At 38.4% G+C, this 19,168-nt stretch overlaps 1 protein-coding gene across 3 annotated transcripts in view; it reads right to left on the reverse strand.

The window, feature by feature from the left end:
* Positions 1-18,156, reverse strand: part of LOC104930919 (cAMP-specific 3',5'-cyclic phosphodiesterase 4D) — an 84,692-nt gene extending 66,536 nt beyond the window's left edge. For 2 of the 3 annotated variants that reach the window (XM_027289928.1, XM_027289927.1), the window contains exons 1-4: positions 17,963-18,156; positions 10,007-10,013; positions 9,368-9,423; positions 2,081-2,283 (exon numbers count right to left, since the gene is read on the reverse strand). In XM_027289928.1, coding sequence (XP_027145729.1) covers positions 2,081-2,283; positions 9,368-9,382 — 218 coding nt within the window. In that variant the 5' untranslated portion in view covers positions 9,383-9,423; positions 10,007-10,013; positions 17,963-18,156. The remainder of the gene's footprint in view (positions 1-2,080; positions 2,284-9,367; positions 9,424-10,006; positions 10,014-17,962) is intronic. The other variant, XM_019268618.2, reaches the window with a different exon arrangement.
* Between the last annotated feature and the right edge of the window lie 1,012 nt (positions 18,157-19,168).

The raw sequence follows: 19,168 nt of genomic DNA on the forward strand, positions 1-19,168 counted from the left end.
ATCTTCCCCTTTCACTTCCTCATATCAGTTTTCTTCCCATCAGAAATATACATACAGTATTTAATCTGCAAGCTGTTTATTTGTTTGTCCTGTGTGCGAATCATCATCATTGGTGTTTATCATCACTCTTATTAATCAGACAGGACTTCTGGTTAATATCTTTATTTGGCTGAAAGTTGAACTGTCTTTGTAGCCTTCAGTATATTCATATTTGTGAAAGCATCTCTGACATGATGAAGAAAATCTGACACAACCAAACAAAATATTTCAGCTAAGAACTCTTTCCCTGTCTTTACTGTTTACTGCTCACGTGTTTCTGTTTGTAGCTGTTTGCCAACCCTTAAAGAAAGTAAATAGATTTGATGTGAATTGATTTGTCCATATCTATTGTGTGCATGTGTGCTTATTCAGTTAGCAGTGTGTGCAATTTGTTGACTACACTATGAGTTTTTTGGGGCCACAAACGAAAAGTTGTTTAGGAAATCCAATTAAATTTACTCTTTTTCACCAGCCTATAGGCTATAGGCAAGAAGCTGCCAGTTTATCCCATGGCGGCACATAGAGACAAACACTCACCCACTAGTTAACATTTAAATTCACACCGAAGATTTAGAGGCACCAATTAACCTATTAAGTGCATGTCTTTTGGACTGTGGGAGGAAGCCGGAGTACCCGGAGAGAACCCACGCAGACGCAGGGAGAATATGCAAACTCCACACAGAAAGGCCCCAGCTGAGGTTCAAACCAGGAACCTTCTTGCTTTGAGGTGACCACTGTACCACCGTGCCGCCCTGAGTCAACATACTGTGGTGTTGCGGCTCACAGTTCTCAAAAGTCATGCTGACTTTGTGCAGACAATTAGGTTCTGATAATGGAGATCATTTAAATATTCATATGCATTGAAAAGCAGACTTGAACATACAGATTAAATAATTGTAAAATTACTAGAAAATGAAGATAGTGATTTGAATGAATTGTGATTTGTGCACATAAATTGTATATGTTGAACATTTATACATTTCTGGTATTTTTGATGGCATTTGGTCATCATTAGGTGTAGTTTAATGCCCCACATTGCTTGTCATAATAGGTAAGTGTAAGTTTTATTTAATGAGTAATACCTACAGTAATTTGATGTATGGAAGATTTGGCTACATGACATACATTCAAATAAATTTAGCTTTAATAGCATGATGTCAAAGCAACAGGGTTACAGTACTGCATACTGAGAGTCCCACTTGTGTTCATTTGCCTGAAGGTAAAATATGGGCTATATCATGTAAAAATATCATTATAATGTTATAAACTGCACCCTTCTATCATTATTGTCTGGACAGAACACACATATGATGTTTTGAAATGTTTAAGCGTTAATATTGTGAACTGGTGGAAGGAATACAGTAACAGTAATGGAGAAAATAAAGAGATAGGGGAAACAAAAATACACACACCTATGACCTTTCAGTGACAGGCCTCTTCCGGTTACTGTAATTACCAGGCATTTTGTAAAGGAAAGAAAGCTTCCATTATCACCTGAAACACATTCCATCCTTTTTCCTGTGTCTGTGTGTGCGTGTGTGTGTGTGTGTGTTAGTGTGTGTGTGTGTGTGGAGCTGGTCTTTACCGATTGTCATTCAGACAAAAGCCCTGCTGGTTCCTCAGCAAACCAAACTATGACACACAAGAAAGAGACCCAGAGCTAATGAGCTGAGGTAACTATGTCTGCTGACCTTAGAGAGAAGAAGGCACAGCCAAAGAAACAAAGAGGGTTTCTGAAGTCAGAAATTGGAAAACTTTCACTTATTTCCCATTACACTGATAAATATCCCGGCAAATGCGTCAGCGTGGAGCAGGATACACATCATTAGCCTTGGTGACACAGGCCAACAGATGGCCCAACTTATAACCAAAACATACCAGAACGACAGCTCCTGCAATGGATTACAACAACAGGAAAACGCCCATCCTTTTCATAAAAAATATATACCACATGAATATCAAGAGGCAGCATTTAAAAAGTATGATTCTCTGAAGATGAACTTTTGACGAGACAAGCAAAGAGTGCATGTGTGTCACTGACCGGTGCTCATCATGACTGGCTAGTGCTCGGCTGTACAGCACTTCCAGTCTGTCCAGTGCCAGAGCCTGTGCTGTAGATGCCCGCCGGGTTTCAAGCGTAGGATCCTGGCAAGAGTGTCTCCTCCACAGAGGAGGCAACATCAACTGCCCTGAGTAACGCCGCCGCACCGCCTGGTTTACCACAGGCAGCGACTCCCGACGACCCTGAACCCAGAGAAAGAGAGAGAGAATGTCAGTAAATGTAACGCTGTGGTCTTCAACTTTGTGAGCATCAGTTTATAGTTTAAATCTATAACAAACTAAAACTACTGTAACAAGCTGACAACAACTAAAAAGTTGGAATGTTCAGTTTTTGTTCAATCTGTTCTACAAAGGTGCTTATTTAACTTATTGGTTCTTTTGGACACTGCAGGTTTCTTGCAGTATAGTGCTGTTTTGCAGAGGTGTTTCTAATACTTTGCCAACCTTATGTATGTCAATGCAGTACAGTAAATATTAGAAACACATCCACCTCTCAGTATAAAGCTATATAACTCAACTGCACTATGAACAATCCGCAGCCTCCAAAATGATTAATTTGAATAACCTAAATAGATGCTAGCAGGCTCTGGGTCTGTGGGTCGGTGGACAATCACAGTTTGTAGATGATGAATCCAAATGGCCATGATGATTTACTGCAGTGTCCAGTGCTCACCTTTTGTACATTGTTGTATTGTTTCATAGAGTGTAGATGTACCCACTGAGTAAACTCCATTAATAAAACATTAGAGTTGAAACTTTAATGCCCCAGAAATCAGTTACAATTACCAGATGGTTGCAAAACATCACTGTTGATGCATGAATATATTATTGATATATATAATTTAATAGTCCAAATGGGAATAAGAGTTCTGTCATAACAAACTTAATTAAATAATTTCACTGCTTTGATTAGAAACAGTTCAACAAATAACTTGTGAATCTTTAATGAATCTACACATTTTAATATGGGGACATATGACATCTGCCCGATCTGCCCTGAGGGTGAAACAGGCGAAGCAAAAACACTTTTCACATCTGACGTGAAGTAGTTTGTTTTTTTCTCTGCATGTTCTCCATGCTAATCCATTTAACATCCATGGAGGCCCTGAAATGGATTGCAGCAGTGAACAACATCAGGAGGAGAGACAGCAGCTTTGTCTAGTTGACAAGCAACAGTGTGTGTATGTGTATGTGCATGTGTGTGTGTATGTGTGTGTGTGTGTAAAAAGTACATAACCAAGATGACTTTTCTCCATTAAAAACTGTCTAATGAGATTGAGGTAGCCAAGAAAACACATAAACTGTAAAATCCCGTATTGGCTCTGCCTCCGGCAGTTTAAAGCCTCTTTTTGTGTGTAATCTGTGCTTCAATTCAGTTTGCGGTGTTGTCACTTGGTGGTTCAGAGAGCGGTGACGGATATTGATCTAGAAGCCGAACAGCAAGTCTCATTTGGTGACTGACCATGGACTGCTGTCCATCTCAGGCTACAATACACACCCATCATGTCAGGCCTTCTCTTATTGGATATCATTCAAAGTTTTTCCTATGGGGATTTCAAATAATTTGTTTTCTCTTTCTGTTTTTTGTCTTCCAGTTAATACCAACAAAGGATTTTAACAAATGTATTGCATAGAAACCTCCTAAAAACACAAAATTGTTGATTTGAAATTGATGCATCTATGGTTTGGGAAGAACAACCACATTTGAATATCAGGTGGTGGCCATCATAAAGAAGAGGGAGACATAACATCACTTAAATGTGGGGATAACAGCACACTTTTTCAGACAGTCTCTCCTGGAAGACGTTCATGAAGTTGCAAGCTGAAAAGCTGAAAAGCGACAGAAATAGCTGTGTAAAGATTTAAAATGAGAGGTTCAATCCCTGCTTACTTTTTCACACACACAGTTGGCCAGTCAAGAAGGGAAATGAGTGTAAGTGCTGAATTTTGTAAGAAATTGCCAAACACAAGCCTCCAGAAGCTATTCAACCAAAGGAAGGGAAACATACTGACAGCTTAAAAGTTCCTCTGGACTTGGTGCTGCATATAAAATTCAGTCTCAGAAGATTGCACTGGCCAAGAGTCCAGCATACAGACTTACTATGTATCTCCATGTAGCAGGATTTACACTTGAGCTTTTTGAATAAGGGAGTAAGTGGACCTTGAATGAACTTGTTTATCTTTTAAGCCCACATAGACAAGAAAGTGCTCAGAATAATTGAACACATTCATCTGCTTCCATCAGCTTCACCCACTGATGAAGGCTGTGAGATAAGGGCAAAAGCTCTAGAATAAAGAAAGAAAAAACTTTCAAACCAAGAAATAATCCTTAGTTCACACAGAATTGCTTTAGTACAGACTCACACTACACTTCCTACACTGCAGTACCTTTACATGCACTTAAGAAACCAGGTTACTTAGAGAAATCAGGTCATTGAAACGCGCACAAACATGAATGTCAGTAAGTGTTGGAGAGCTGCAGCACAGTGAGAAGACAGACTGCAGTGGGTTCACACCACTTTCCCCTCACAAAAGAATGTGGCTCAATGTGACACTAGAGACAACGTTGTGTTAGTTTCAGTTTTAGTCTGACTTTGAATGCATTCACTTCAAATGTGAGGATGTTTCAATACATGTTATGATCTTTTCTTTCATTCTCATTTCATTTGTCAATCAGCTATCACAATTGTTTGGCTTTTTATACATATTCATGTGCATGACAATTAGAAACAGAAGATTATTATGACGATTATGATTACGTAAGTAACCCTTGCTTAACCCATGCTTCTTGTTTACACAACGTTTTAAAAAAAACCCAGCTTCCTGAAGTAGACAATTGCAAGGGTTACTTAGGTGCATGTAAATGCACTGCTGGTTTTGGCTTGACACATACGTATTGTATGTAACTAATTTACTCTTTTATATTCGACTGGTTACTACGTAGAGTTGCATAAATTTATCAAATCTAAGATGCATCGCGATACAAATGTCATAGATTCTGCATCAATGCTGTGATAGAGCATAATCTTAGTTTGCAGCTTTAACAAAGTTAGAGCCTACTAACGTTGATTGCTGAATTTCTGGCCTTGGCTGCACGATTAAGGTTTTTTAAGTTAGCCATTTTCCCTCTGAACATCTGCAAGAATGAGAGTACAACCAGCCACTAATCAGCCAAGAAATAGGGAGGTGCTATCCAACTCTGAGAGACGGACAAGTATGTCTCACATAGATACTAGTGTTGAAATAATGCAGCCCGTAGACTCTAGTCTGATTTCTGAATGCATTCTCTAAAAATAAAAGGGAGTTCAGATTTATCTAACTGCTTGTATGGAGCTCAGTATCTTCCAGGCACTTTTAAATTTTACCAGCAGTTTGGTGGTGGTTGGTGATAATTTCCCACCGGGATTCAAACTGTTGACAGGTGAATCGTAATCGAATGGTAAGGCCAGTGAAAACTTATGACTCTGTTACAGAAAGATCTTTTATTTTGGTTTTACTTTTTTTTTTGTTTGACTCATTGACTGAATAATTATATCAAAACAAAACCAGCACACTGCTGTTTTTCAAGCTCTAACACCGACCTGATATAATCTCTCCGAAGTTGACATTTTCACCTGACAACAGCCTCATATAACATTCATTTACAGCAGCACCACACTTGTTTTGTTTCAACATGCTGCTGGGTTTGTTTTTTTTAGCGGAGTGACACATTTTCTTCCAGCCAATCAGCAGCAGAGAAGAAGCAGCTGCCTGTGTTATCACCTGGCTGATCACCTGCCATGCCAGTGAGAATGAGATAGAGGTATCACGGTTGGCGTGTGACCAGATGGGACAGCATGTGCTCCTCCTCTACAACGTTTCTCCGTTAATCAAGAGTACGGTGCTGTATCAATGCTCATGACTCACACAGTGTGACAGGACACAGTGGGAATCAAACTTCAAACTTAGCTGTATGAGTGCTAAAGTCACGAAGTAATGGCTCATCACAGCTCAGTTCAGTGCAGATCAGTGTGTCGTGTACAGTGACATCCATACAAAGGCACGACTCAAAACTTAGATCATCCCGAAGCAGAATTTGTAGTATTTTTTTCTGCCGCTAAAGCAATTTCTACTATGAACTTCGGCTCATTAATACACTATATGTAGTACTAGTTGAAACTAAGACAGTCAGAACTAAGACATACTACTCATGTCTGTGACGCTACAGAGTCTGTATACCTTCTGTTTTAAGATGATCATTTTGCACTATTATTTCTAATGATCAAAAAGTGTAACACCATTGTAGGATAATGAATGAAATGAGTAAACAGTGTTTACTTTAAGTATAAAATCACATAAAGCTGAAGTGCAGCTTCACAATTTCTATTAATTTAACGTCATAACTGTTGAGTCTTTTAGTCTGAGTCTATTATGGTGTGATAATAACATTCTGTACACAGGAAAATAACAAAATCATCAATTTTTCAAACCTACCTACCTATCTGGCCTACCTGCTTGCGCGATCAAACCTTTGCAAATGGTCCAGAATGCCGCAGCGCGACTGGTTTTCAATCAACCTAAAAGGTCACAAGTCACCCCACTCTTCAGCGACCTGCACTGGCTGCCTGTAGCTGCCAGAATTAAACACAAAGCTCTGACGCTAGCCTACAAAACCATCTCAGGAGCTGCCCCTGCCTATCTCAGCGTCTTACTAAAGGCTCACGTCCCGACCAGGGCGTTACGCTCCGCTCATACAAACTAGTTGTACCCTCGCCTCTCGCAAAGCGAGGTCACTCTAAACTCTTCGCTGTGGTTGTCCCCAAATGGTGGAATGACCTACCAACGGCTACAAGAACAGCAACATCCCTTTCTACCTTTAAAAAACTTGTAAAAACCTTTCTGTTTCGAGAATGCTTCCCTGCCTAACAAAACTAACAAAACTAACAACTACTCTGTGCTCCTTTACACCTTTCTCAGCTTATGTCCTCCTCTGTAAGTCGCTTTGGATAAAAGTGTCTGCTAAATGCAATGTAATGTAATGTAATCTACCTTTGTGTGCATTTGCATTTATGACACAGACTTATTTACCATACTATTTTAAACTCACAGACACCCCCATCTCTCCAGTGTCTATTGTGCGACCAGCTGAAATAAAAATAAATTATGAAAATAAATTATGGTTCCATGACTGCCAATGGAAAATATAAAAAAACAACATGCATTTGTTCAGAAACACAGATGAGGAAATTACTTCAGATTAAAATATATATATTGCTGGACACTACAATAATTGGCGAAACCAATGGCCAAGTACCAATACCGACGCTTCAATACAGACGCTAAAGAAAATATGTTGAGTACACACTCGAGTACCACAGCACTGTTCAACATACTCTGGTGTATGTTTAGTTTTGTTTATATTGCAGTCTGGATGAACTTCAAACTTCCAACATATGAAGTTTGATGTAACCCGTGTGCTTTATTGCACCTGTAATTACACCTGACAATGATATCATGGTGTACTGACACATTCTGAAGTACACTTCTACATCACTGCTGCATACGTAGACGTTAAACTGCTAGAGGTCAGCAAAACCAAGAATTTTAGGGGGCATTGAGTTTAACTTTAAGATATTTTGAAACATGAGTTCAAGATCATCATCAATGTACTATTGCATCAACATATGGAAACACTGCTGCCATCATGTCATCACACCGGATTATACATTTGAAACCATCTTGCTAAGAGCCTCTAAGTGACATTTTATGTCTGAGCTGAGACGGTCTGATGATGACGATTATGAGTATTATGCTCTGTGCGGTTGGTAAAACTATCTAAGTGGAACAATCCGACAGAATGTTTACAAGCTGTTGCAGTCGATACAGTTTTAGTTCAGCTGTAGCTTCTCAAGTCTTCATTTTATTTCTATTACCACACTTTATTTCTTGTTTTAAATCCTGGATTCTCTCTCTCACTCTCTCTCTCTCTCGCTCTCTCTCGTGTCTAATTTTTGCAAATCAGTTGATTAGTCTGACTGTGTAAAAGTGGGAACTGAGTGAGGTAGAGGACATTTGTCAATAGCCTCTGCTCACTGTTAATCTGCAAGACAATGATGAGGATTAGTGGAACGTGTCAAGGATGTGTTTAGTGACAGAAGAGCGCTGATTAACTGCTTAACACAGAAAATGGCTTTCATAATTCAGCTTTTGTGCTCAGAATAAACAGCTTGATGAGAGTCATTAGAGCTAAGTGCTTAATATTTCGGATCTGTATGTTGTCTGTTGCCATCAGTTTGTTTTCTTCCGCTAGAATCAAACATGTGGCTCAAAATAAAAAGGAAACTTATCAAAAATATCGATCGGATTTATGCTATAAGAGGAGGACCATACTCACAGTGTCTTAATGTGTGTTGCGAGTGCTAACAGTGGCAGCTCAAACATCTTGCTGCTCTGATCACAGTCCAACATGCATCTAAAGTATAACACAACAAGTTGCCCCACACAGCATGTACACACTCAACTATAAACTCTACCCACTTGCATAAAACACACGTCTACATATGCCTACAGATAAAGACACTGCACAAGTGCAGTATTGCTCCACCACACACACCTTCACAAGCTCCAACAGCGCTATGACATAATGAGAGGTGATAAAAGCATTTCATTAGGACACGCTGATCTTTCAGGAGCTCATGAGAGCAATCAAAAGGCGCTGCTGTCTTCCTAATTGGAAAAATGAATATTAATTCATCATAAGGATGAGAGGAGCAGAGCTGGATAAACCTTCCCACTGTGCGAGTGATGTGCGATATGTGAGAAACATTCACCTGTATGTATAATGACACCTGGGGTGCAAAGAGTATGATTATCATCGCTCCATAAATAGAGCCAGTCTCCAATCAACCCTCCCCTTCTCAGCCCCCACCACCTTTCTACATTTTTTTATATTTTCTTGCCTATGTTTATACTGAATATTTCTATGTTTATATTTTTTTCACTATTGCACTGTTATTGGAGCTGGCTTTTAATCTCTTATCAAATCTATCAAAGCGGTCAGCAAGCGCATCTTCTGTGTAAAGTCGAGGTTTTTAAATGCCTTGCTCACAGCTGTGAGGTAATCCAAGTCCAAACCCAGTAATCACAGGACCCGCCGTGGCGCACAGCTGCAGAAACAGACTAAGGTTTGTATCTTATGTAGGACTTATCACTTAAGTAAACTATAGCCTTGATAAGGCACTGAGAGGGGTGTGTGTGTGTCTGTGTGTAGGAGGGGAATCTTATTTACCTCAAGCCAAGACATTGACGCCAGTTAGTTGTTGCAGCAGCAGCAGCAGCAGTAAGCTGAAATAAAGACAAAAATGACATTCATCACTCTTAGTAATCAAGGTTTGTGAAAAGATATTACTTAAAGTCAATCAATATGATATTCAGAGAATATGTTCTGCCTCAAGGGGAAATAAGAGAGACTGACACTTACTCAAATGGTGAATGAATCATCTGTCATATCACTACCTGCAGAGATGTCTAGCATTCAAAAAGTAGTTTTGCTGAAAAACTGAATAACTTTAAACCTTTATTTCGACCAAGAAATGGTTTGCACTTGTTAATTAAATAGAAATAGAAGCAGTATAAAATGTACAAATGTAAGCCCCTAATACATGTAAAGAAGAAAAATTAAAGTGTAAATGCCCTGCAACCAAACTAAACATTAATGAAGCTATGAAATATTCATATGACTCATCATCACCACCTGTCATTGCCATGTGCTCATTGATGGAAGATAGATTTATGAGCATGCCAGAGGCATCACAGAAAGCATTTCTATTCAGCCAGAAAAGTTCATGATAAAGCACTTTTTATTACTTTGATGAACTGATTTGTTTATTTTCAAGTCGTGCACACAGCCCACACAAGCTCATAAGACACAGCAGGGAAACAAAATTCAACACAATAAAACAGAAATTATTATACATACTCCACAGCAAGGACAAAATGTGTTGTCTCTGATATGACCAGTGTTTTCATACGAGGGACAATAAATCATATAATGGTAAATGGACTGCATTTATATAAGGCTTTTAACCTGAGATGAGTACAAAGTGGTTCACTTTACTTTATATTCAGGCCCCTAGGTACCATTAACTACACTCAGGAACCTTTTAACACTTTAAATTCTACTTTGATGAATATTTTAGCTAAAAAACAAACAAGAAAAAAATGTTGGAAAATAAAACTGAACAGTTAATCAAATTATTGAAATAAGTTAAGTAATAAGTGATGAAACAAATTTTTTGTCATTCTTGTCTCTGTCTATATTTTGACAGCCATTTGTGCTTTCTCTACCAGCCCAGAGAAGTAAAAAAACAGGTCGATTTTAGCTCCACTTCAAATCCAATTACTTTTGGCTGTTTGCAACATTTTTTAGAAGGTAGGTCAGCTTAATTTGTGTGAAGAATTAAGGTTAAAACACTGTCTGCTCTTAGTGGTCTTTAGACTGTCAAACCAAACCAAACCAAAATCCATTCTAAACGTTGGTATTGTATGGTGGGGTCACATTTTTCACAGTAGTTTCATTATATCATATCATCTACAGGACAATCTGCGCACATTTTCAGTACAAATATTGACTGACTGGGTCCAAAAATATGAATTTCTTTGCTATTTGGGAAAGAAAAAAGAACATGGTAAATCACAGTAGTTATATCAACCCAACCTCTCACAATGATTGCAGCTAGCATAGTTGCTTATCCACAGGGTTTGGTGGTTCATTGTCTTGCTCAACAAAGCAACACACAGGAGACACCAGGGACTGAACTCCCCACCCTGAGGTTAAATAGGTACTTCAGTGTTTCAGTTTGCACTGAAGATCCCCATACAGTAATACAACTCAATCTGCAGTCTTTCATTAGACAACCCTGCAACCAAAATGCCAAGCTCTGCCAAACTCTTCTTTTAAATGTAGGCTTTGTATTAAAAAGGCTCAAGCCCAAGTCAAGACAACCCTGAGGACGTCACTGTGACATCACAGAAGTACTTGACAAGTCACCTGGTGGATTGCTCCTTTAATGCTGTTCCTCCAGAGCTGCTGCTGCCTTTATTGAATCACACAGTAAACAAAAGACCTCTCCTCCCTCAGTGTGTTGATATATCAACACATCACTGGATATTTGTGTTGTGTCGTGGCTCTTGTAAGATTATTCCACTTTATTTGACTTCATTTCTGTCCATTACAACCTACAGTAGCTCGAGGGCACACGACATGAGGAGCTGAACCAGAGATTTGTGTGCAAGGAGTGCATTTTATCGGCTCTAATTCCTGCTGTTAGTCAATAAAAGTCATGGATAATAAACTTCCCTTTAGGCCATAAAGTCTATTCAATCTACCATTCTCTTCTATTCGTCAACAAACATAATAAAACGCGACATGGAAACCTTCACAACAAATGTTTTATTCATGCTTAACACCATAAACTGTCAACGATATCAAGTTATCAGATTTACACTGCTCTCCGTGCTGCCTTCCAGCGTCTTCATTGATTAAGAGAGATAATTTCAATGAGATGAATCAATACCAATGCTTTTACATAGTTTGACCCTTTAACACAGGCTGGACCTTTGCTGTCCATACTGATTCCTCAACATTAGGTCTGAATAATTGTTTCAATTATTGATTAATTGGCTGATTATTCCCTAAATTGGTCAATTAATCGCTTTAAATAGTGACGTGTAAATGTAATTTAAGTAGCTGAAACCAACAAAAATTACTATTATGGCTGATTATCTGTTGACCAAATTACTGATATATTGACTGATGACTGCAATGGTGATTGGTGATTAATGACTGCTTCGTCCTCTGCAATTATTAATTGTAAAGTTGCTGTTAGTTCTGAAAATAACACAAGATCTCGAGCATGATGTAGGAAGAAGTGTTGTTTCCCATATATATCTCTGTATACAGGCACAGTTTGAGTCCAGTCTGAGAGGGTGAAGTTGAAGTTGAACAAAACATTAATCCAACTATTATTTTCACAGACAAAAGGTGTCGTGCCACTGATAGTGGTGTCAGATCAGATAACCCTTTGACAAACAATGGATTGTGTCCTTTAATTTGGAGGACTTTTTGGATAAATAACATTTCATAAAGGTTATAATGTTCAGGGTTTTTTTTAACAGCAGTGTTGATTAAATTCATAGTAAGCTCTTTTGTCCACTCCACTATGATGTGAACAAACAACACTAACATTCAATTTATTTTATTCTACATTACTTCAATTTATGAAACAGCTTCATACATGCATGCAACCTTATAGATCTGATGTAAAGAGTGCATATGTTGTATATTGTTCCTTTCTGGAAATGCAGAGTTTAGTCTTGAACTTTCAGAGTTTTATGCGTCTGACCTCTGCTCCCAGACTTGAGATCTTCAAATGAGCCGTAACCTTAAATCTCTTGCCATTCTTTAGTCCCTACCTACCTTAAGGAGCCCTTCATCTTGGCTGCTTCTTCCACACAAACTAAATCTTTGTTTTTTGCATTCTGTGATTTTACTTCAGAAAAAAACGTTTTTAAAAAAGTTCAGTAAAATCAAAATGTGCCCGTTCAGAATCGGACTGATTGCTTGGCGCAGAGTATAAGTGCTTGCAACTTTCTTGAGAACTACTCATCAAAAAAAACACACTCAACGCTGAGTCTTTCTTAATCGGATTCCCAGTCATTGACAGAGACTTCTTTAATTTAGATTGGCAGCTGCTAAACCTCCAGTCTCCAGTTATATTGGCAGTTTTATTAAAGACGTGTGACATTTTGTTTTCATACACCGTGAACAGTCAATATACATGTCTTTGCTGCTCATCACTTTCCTGCTGCTGCTTTCCAAAAAACCTGCCCGCCAACAGTAAACAAGACCTGCTGCTCACACACTGGAGGCATATCCTAGCCTGCACATACAAGGCTTTTTATATTTGAAATATGGAATTACCCATTAAAATCTAAAAAGGAGGTGGTGTTTACATAAACAATCACACCACTGACAGTGACGGGGAAGTGCAGAAAAGAAACTACTTCCAGGCCACAGCATGCTATTAACCACAATTCACAACAGGAAGCTATTTTATCTACAACAATATCACACTTTGCATAAATGAGAGCATGATAACTGCTTCAAGATGTATTTAAGATTTAATGCAGTTTTAACGAGGGAAAACACACACCTCCTCTGCCTCTTTATTGGCTTTGGTTTATGTGTTTGCTCATGTTGGGTTTTCTGAGCACAATATCTCAGATTCTTTCAACAGATTTCATTTAAATTTCAATTAAATGAAAACCACAGGTGTAAATAATAAAATCAATGATGATTGAATTCCATTTAGCTACTTCAGTTGTGAGTCCTTGTATTGTCACGACTTACTGGGACACTTTATGAGCCATTGTTAATAAAACGCCTGAGCTGTATCTCCAGCAGACTTGTGGACAAAATGTTCTTTCTCATTTTGTATTCCCATTTCAAAGAGTTCTTTAAACAACATCCCCAGTGTTATACATAACACAAAAACAGGATTGACGGAGAATAGTGATCAATACGTTTTTGTTATTGCCAGTAGTCTTAATTACTTCCGTAGGTTCCAGTCTCTCGTCAGCTGTTACTGCCAAATAACAGCATAAAAACACTACAATACAATACCCATGTGTCTCTGTGGTTATGGAGAAGAAGCCAGTAAAGCTTTCTTGTTCAATATGTGGTCATAACATGCTGCCATAGTTGCGTAATGAATCTGAAAGTGTACACTGAAGCTGCAGATTTTGTTTTCAGGTCTTTAACTTCTACACAAAACACAATATCAAGCTCTGTGATTGGATATTTCTTGTCGAAATGCACCAAATGAGTCATAGTTATATTCTCCCCTAAAGTTTTTTGGTCTTGTACCATAAACTTTTTAATCAAAGAAGCAGATATTTTCTGACGTAGTTAATATTTTGGAGAAATAATAATAATAAAAGACACAGAAATGTGAGTCACAAAACAATGTCTGAAGTGGAAATCAATGGGACGTTTAATTATGGAACCACTTTGCTCCACTACCACTCTGCTCAATGACAAGTCAGACATGTCTGCTGTGAAACAGTCCTCTTATTGAAATATAGCAAGCCTTCTCCATGTCTAAGTCTTTTGAAACTTGCTGAATTCTTTATTTCTTCTACATCTAAGAAATAACACTCAGCTTTGAGGCCTTCTAGTGGGACTGGAAACCCTGTGGCCCCTGATACGCTCCACAGTCAGCCAGACCTGTTTTGATCACAGCTCAACCCAGTTTCTAGATGCCTTTTCCACAGTGTCAAGAACAGTGCTTTGAAATTTCGGTCAGTTTCTTTGTGAGGCAATCTTTCACTTCTCAGAATAATGACAGGCTGTCTTTCCTCTGTCGTGAGCTGACATTCAGTTCCAAAGAATGAAGAGTTTCTTGTTCCACCATTATTAATATTATTATTAGCTTTTATCATTACAGCTTTGACATCTGCAGTGACAAAAGTCTATTTCAGAGCATAATTGGTAAGCTTTTGTATACCAATGAGTCTCTCAATTAGCCCTTCATTACCGGTGTATTAGTAAGACTTCGTGATAGAACAGCAAACAGTGCTCAGAAAGACAAATTTTCGCTATGTTGTCTGTGATAGCTGACAACAGCTATCACAGAAATTCATTAAAACTTCAACTTTCTGTTCAATCAAGTACAGGTATTTCACATTTTAGAGCAGTGGCAGTGCATTTTGAAGTGCAAAGGCCATTTTTATAACACTGACTGGCAGCATCATATATTTTATAAAGTGTGTAACATCTTGTGATGCAAAAAAACAAAAAAACCTCAGTGTGTGTAGGGAGAGTCCCACTCCCACCAGCACAACAGAGTCTGTAATCATTAACTATTGCAGCAGCGGTGTTCTTGTCTTTAGTCCTATAATCAACCATCATAAAGTGAACACCCAAGGTGTCTTGTGATGCCGTCGCTGCGATGACGCACAGCAGTTAAAATTTAAGCTGATAAGGCTGAAGAGTCATTCAAGAGCTTCACTACAAAACAACATATCTATGGAGGGAAAATGTGATTCAGACCGCACCCCACCACCCCCAATACTGCCATGTCACTCCTTATATTTACTCATGTACTGTACCAAATTTTTTCTTTCTTTCTTTCTTTCTTTCTTTCTTTCTTTCTTTCTTTCTTTCTTTCTTTCTTTGAAGTTTATGCATCTTAGAGGCAAATATTGTACTTTTAACTCCACTATATTTGTCTGACAGCTGCAGTTATGTATCAGATTTCTTCAATTTTTCATCCCCTTCCTGTCCAGACAACTTGACAAACTGAAGAAAGTTTTTTTCCTTCTTTTAAACATGAATAAACTTTTTTTTAAATCTTCCTTGATTAGCAGGAAAATCTCAGAAAGTTTCTGAGCACATGAAAATTTGACTTTTTAGACATATGATGCTCCCACAGAATATGACATATTGTTGTATTTGAAGACATCATATATATGAATTTTCTTTTAATACTTTAGATAAAGTTTGTTGAAAATACATGCGTACTTACATAAGATTTTAAATGCACAACAAAACATTTAGCTCCTGTGCATATCATTTACTAACTTTGCACATACAAGGTCTAAATTTTGTTAATCATTTCTATTACATAGTCTTTGACCACAGCCATGTAGCAATGCATGACACACTGTACATGATATGACAAATAAATGTGATCTTGATTTAGACATTAGAGAGAGATGTCTGACAACCACTGTGGCCATATATCTTACTCCCTTGTTACGGGGGAAGGAACTTAGCTAAACCCCACAAACAGTGACTTACTGTTACTGAGTCATCAATCTGATGCAAACAGTGACTTTGGACAGTAATCACTGAGAGAAAGGAGTGAGTCATAGCCATAATCCATCGACATATAGGGTTGTCTCTACTTTATTTCTATGGTTTATATTCTGTTTGGCTCTCTGCTGCAGACTATTTTCTTTAACTGGATCAGTTCATATTTATCTAATCTCTGCTCTTCCCTCTGTTCTTGAGTTTCAAACTAGCAACTCTGCATTTTCCGTTATGACAAAACATCTGCTACTGGACAGCACAGAGCTTCAACTGACATTCAAAAACATAAATCACGCAAGACAACTGACAAATAAAGTCAACAAGGTGAATTTCAGTCACCTTTAAAAAAAACAAGCCCAGGGTTTGTTTGTTTTTTTCAAAGCCACCACATTTCCTCACCAGTGATTTCTGAGGAAGTGACAGGACAAATGTAATTTTCTGTCAAATTACCAGTGAGTTATGCAGACAGACAAAAGCAGATTGTAGATAAAGCAGCTGCAGATGGTGATGGATGATAAGAGTAGCAGAAGGAGGCGGCTCAGTGCTGCAGCAGCAGCAGCAGCAGCAGCAGCACGCCATCTGATGGACATAGTGAGAACAGTCTGGTTTCTTGTTGAATTGATGACACTGAAGGATTCCCAAAGTTTCCTATACGTCAGGAAAAACAGGTCTGACAGAAAAACTTTAACCCCCAGGAGGCTGCAGGGGTGGAGTGTGAAGGTGGGCACTGCAGGTACAGTGAAAAGAGACACTGAACGGCTGACATTTTGAAAAGAGGAGAGCAATTCAGACTACATGTTTGTTTCATTGCTTTACCAAATTCAAATATATATATATTTTAAAACTTCTCAGTTCTGAGTCATTCAGACACGAGGACTACAAACAATATAAGACATTAAGAACAGAACAATTGCAATGAATTACCACCTCACTATATTTTGAAATTTATCATTTTGAAGTCAAACTCATCTTTTTCATCTTATTTTCTCTAGTGTTCCTTTAATCCACAGGACTCGCTCTCTTCATCCAATACTTTTGAGCAAGGCACAAAACACTGGACCCTACTATTTAAAGCCAACTTTGTGCATTGTTTAGATTAAAATAATAAAATATAGAATTTTAAAGAAGGCAAGAATGATCTCAAACAGGGGGTGAGAAAAAATGTTTTTTCTCTCACACTTTTTAAACAAAAGATGGTTGAATGATAGAATAAGATAAGTTCAGCTTTAGTTTTTCTCTTCCGCTGAAGAGCAAGAGAGATATGATGGGGAAAAAAAGAAAAAGATTCAACTATATCAAACAGTACGTGTGTGTGTGTGTGTGTGTGTGTGTGTGTGTGTGTGTGTGTGTGTGTGTGTGTGTGTTTGTTTCATAGAGACAGTATGAAGGAAGCTGATATGGAGGAAGGAAGGAGATAAAGACAGGAGGAGGGAACGCATAAATATTTTGGGGAAATACATTCCATGTTGGTTTGATCATGAAGCTGAATTATTCCAACAGTTCACAGTACAACAAAAGACCTGGTACTGGAAACTACTGATACGACATGTGCACTGATCTCATGATAAACACTTGAGGATATTATACAAATATTATAGTAAGGCAAGTCCATGCGGGAGTACTACAATGATACATGATGACACACTTCCAAAGAAGGAAAACATTACACATTACAGGAAACAGGCTGTAGATGAACACAGTGTTACTTTTATATGTAATGACAACACTACAGTGGTTAGATATTATATTAATTAAGGTAATGTCAGTGTGAAATCACCGTTTAACATCACAGACAACCTTTGTGTGATATTCTACAGGGACCTTTGTGAAAGCAGTGATTTCTCAGAGTTTTCTCCTCTCCTCTATCAAGCTGTCAGCCGTCAGTCTTCATACTCACTGACATGAGAGACATGTACATGTTTAAGACATCATCTGATCTCAGTGCGCATCTACACCGTTGTTTTAAAGTACGGAGACTACCGGTAATTGTAAAGGCTCATTGGGACTCACCGCAGCGACCAGCCGTCTTCTCTCTCTCTCTCTCGTCTGAATTTCTTTTTGCTTTGTTTGCTTGAAGCCAAGAAGTCGCTGAACCTGTTGGAGGTGTCGTTCAGGTAACACTGCTGCACTTATCACTGCTGTCCATTTTTATTGCTGCAGGTTAGTAAACTTTAGTTAGACTTCAAACTCTGAGACACGCAACGCAGCGTGCCCCGCCGTCACCGTGACGTCGACGGCCCGCGTCACGTGACAGGAAGTGTCAGCTCTGAGAGGTAAACAACTCTACTACAGCAGCCACGAGCTCTTCTGACTGTCAATGACACTACACACACACACACACACACACACACACACTCACACACACTACACACACACACACACACACACTACACACACACACACACACACTACAGACACACACACACACACTACAGACACACGCACACACACACACACACACACACTACAGACACACACACACACTACAGACACACGCACACACACACACACACTACAGACACACGCACACACACACACACACACTACAGACACACACACACACTACAGACACACGCACACACACACACACACTACAGACACACACACACGCCTTCTCTGCTTATTGAGTAACTTACAGACTTACAGACTGTCTCCTGTACATATATTTATGTATACATATACACAAGTATACATACATGCACATGCATATATGTATATACCTAAATGCGCCATACATAATTATAAATCAGTTCAACGGGTATATACCAACATACCTAACCCTAACCCACTAAGGTGAGAATAGTTTTCTGTTGTCTAATGAGAAGTTATTATTCTTTTTTTCGCCCAACAGCATCTATCTATCTATCATGTAACAGCCCCACATTAAAAAAGGACTATGTATTGTAAGCTTAATGTAATCAAAGAATCAAAAGTAAAGGTACAATGGCCCCTTTTAGAACATTATATTATTGTATATGACGATAGTAGGGATCATTGATGCATTCATTTGTAAGCACCTTTAAAATTAGTATTACACTTTTAGTTGTTTAATCTTTATTTACCGAGTGAGTTCAGATGCATAAAAGATGCGACTAAAACTGCAGCTTAGAGACATAAAAATGTTTAACTTTTACGGGTATTGCACAGTAACAGGAGCTGAGAGGCATAAAGGAGAGAGTTTGATTAGTCATTTAATCATAGCACTAGAGATTAGTA

Source organism: Larimichthys crocea, chromosome XVII (assembly GCF_000972845.2).
Source record: "Larimichthys crocea isolate SSNF chromosome XVII, L_crocea_2.0, whole genome shotgun sequence".
Classification (NCBI taxonomy): domain Eukaryota; kingdom Metazoa; phylum Chordata; class Actinopteri; family Sciaenidae; genus Larimichthys; species Larimichthys crocea.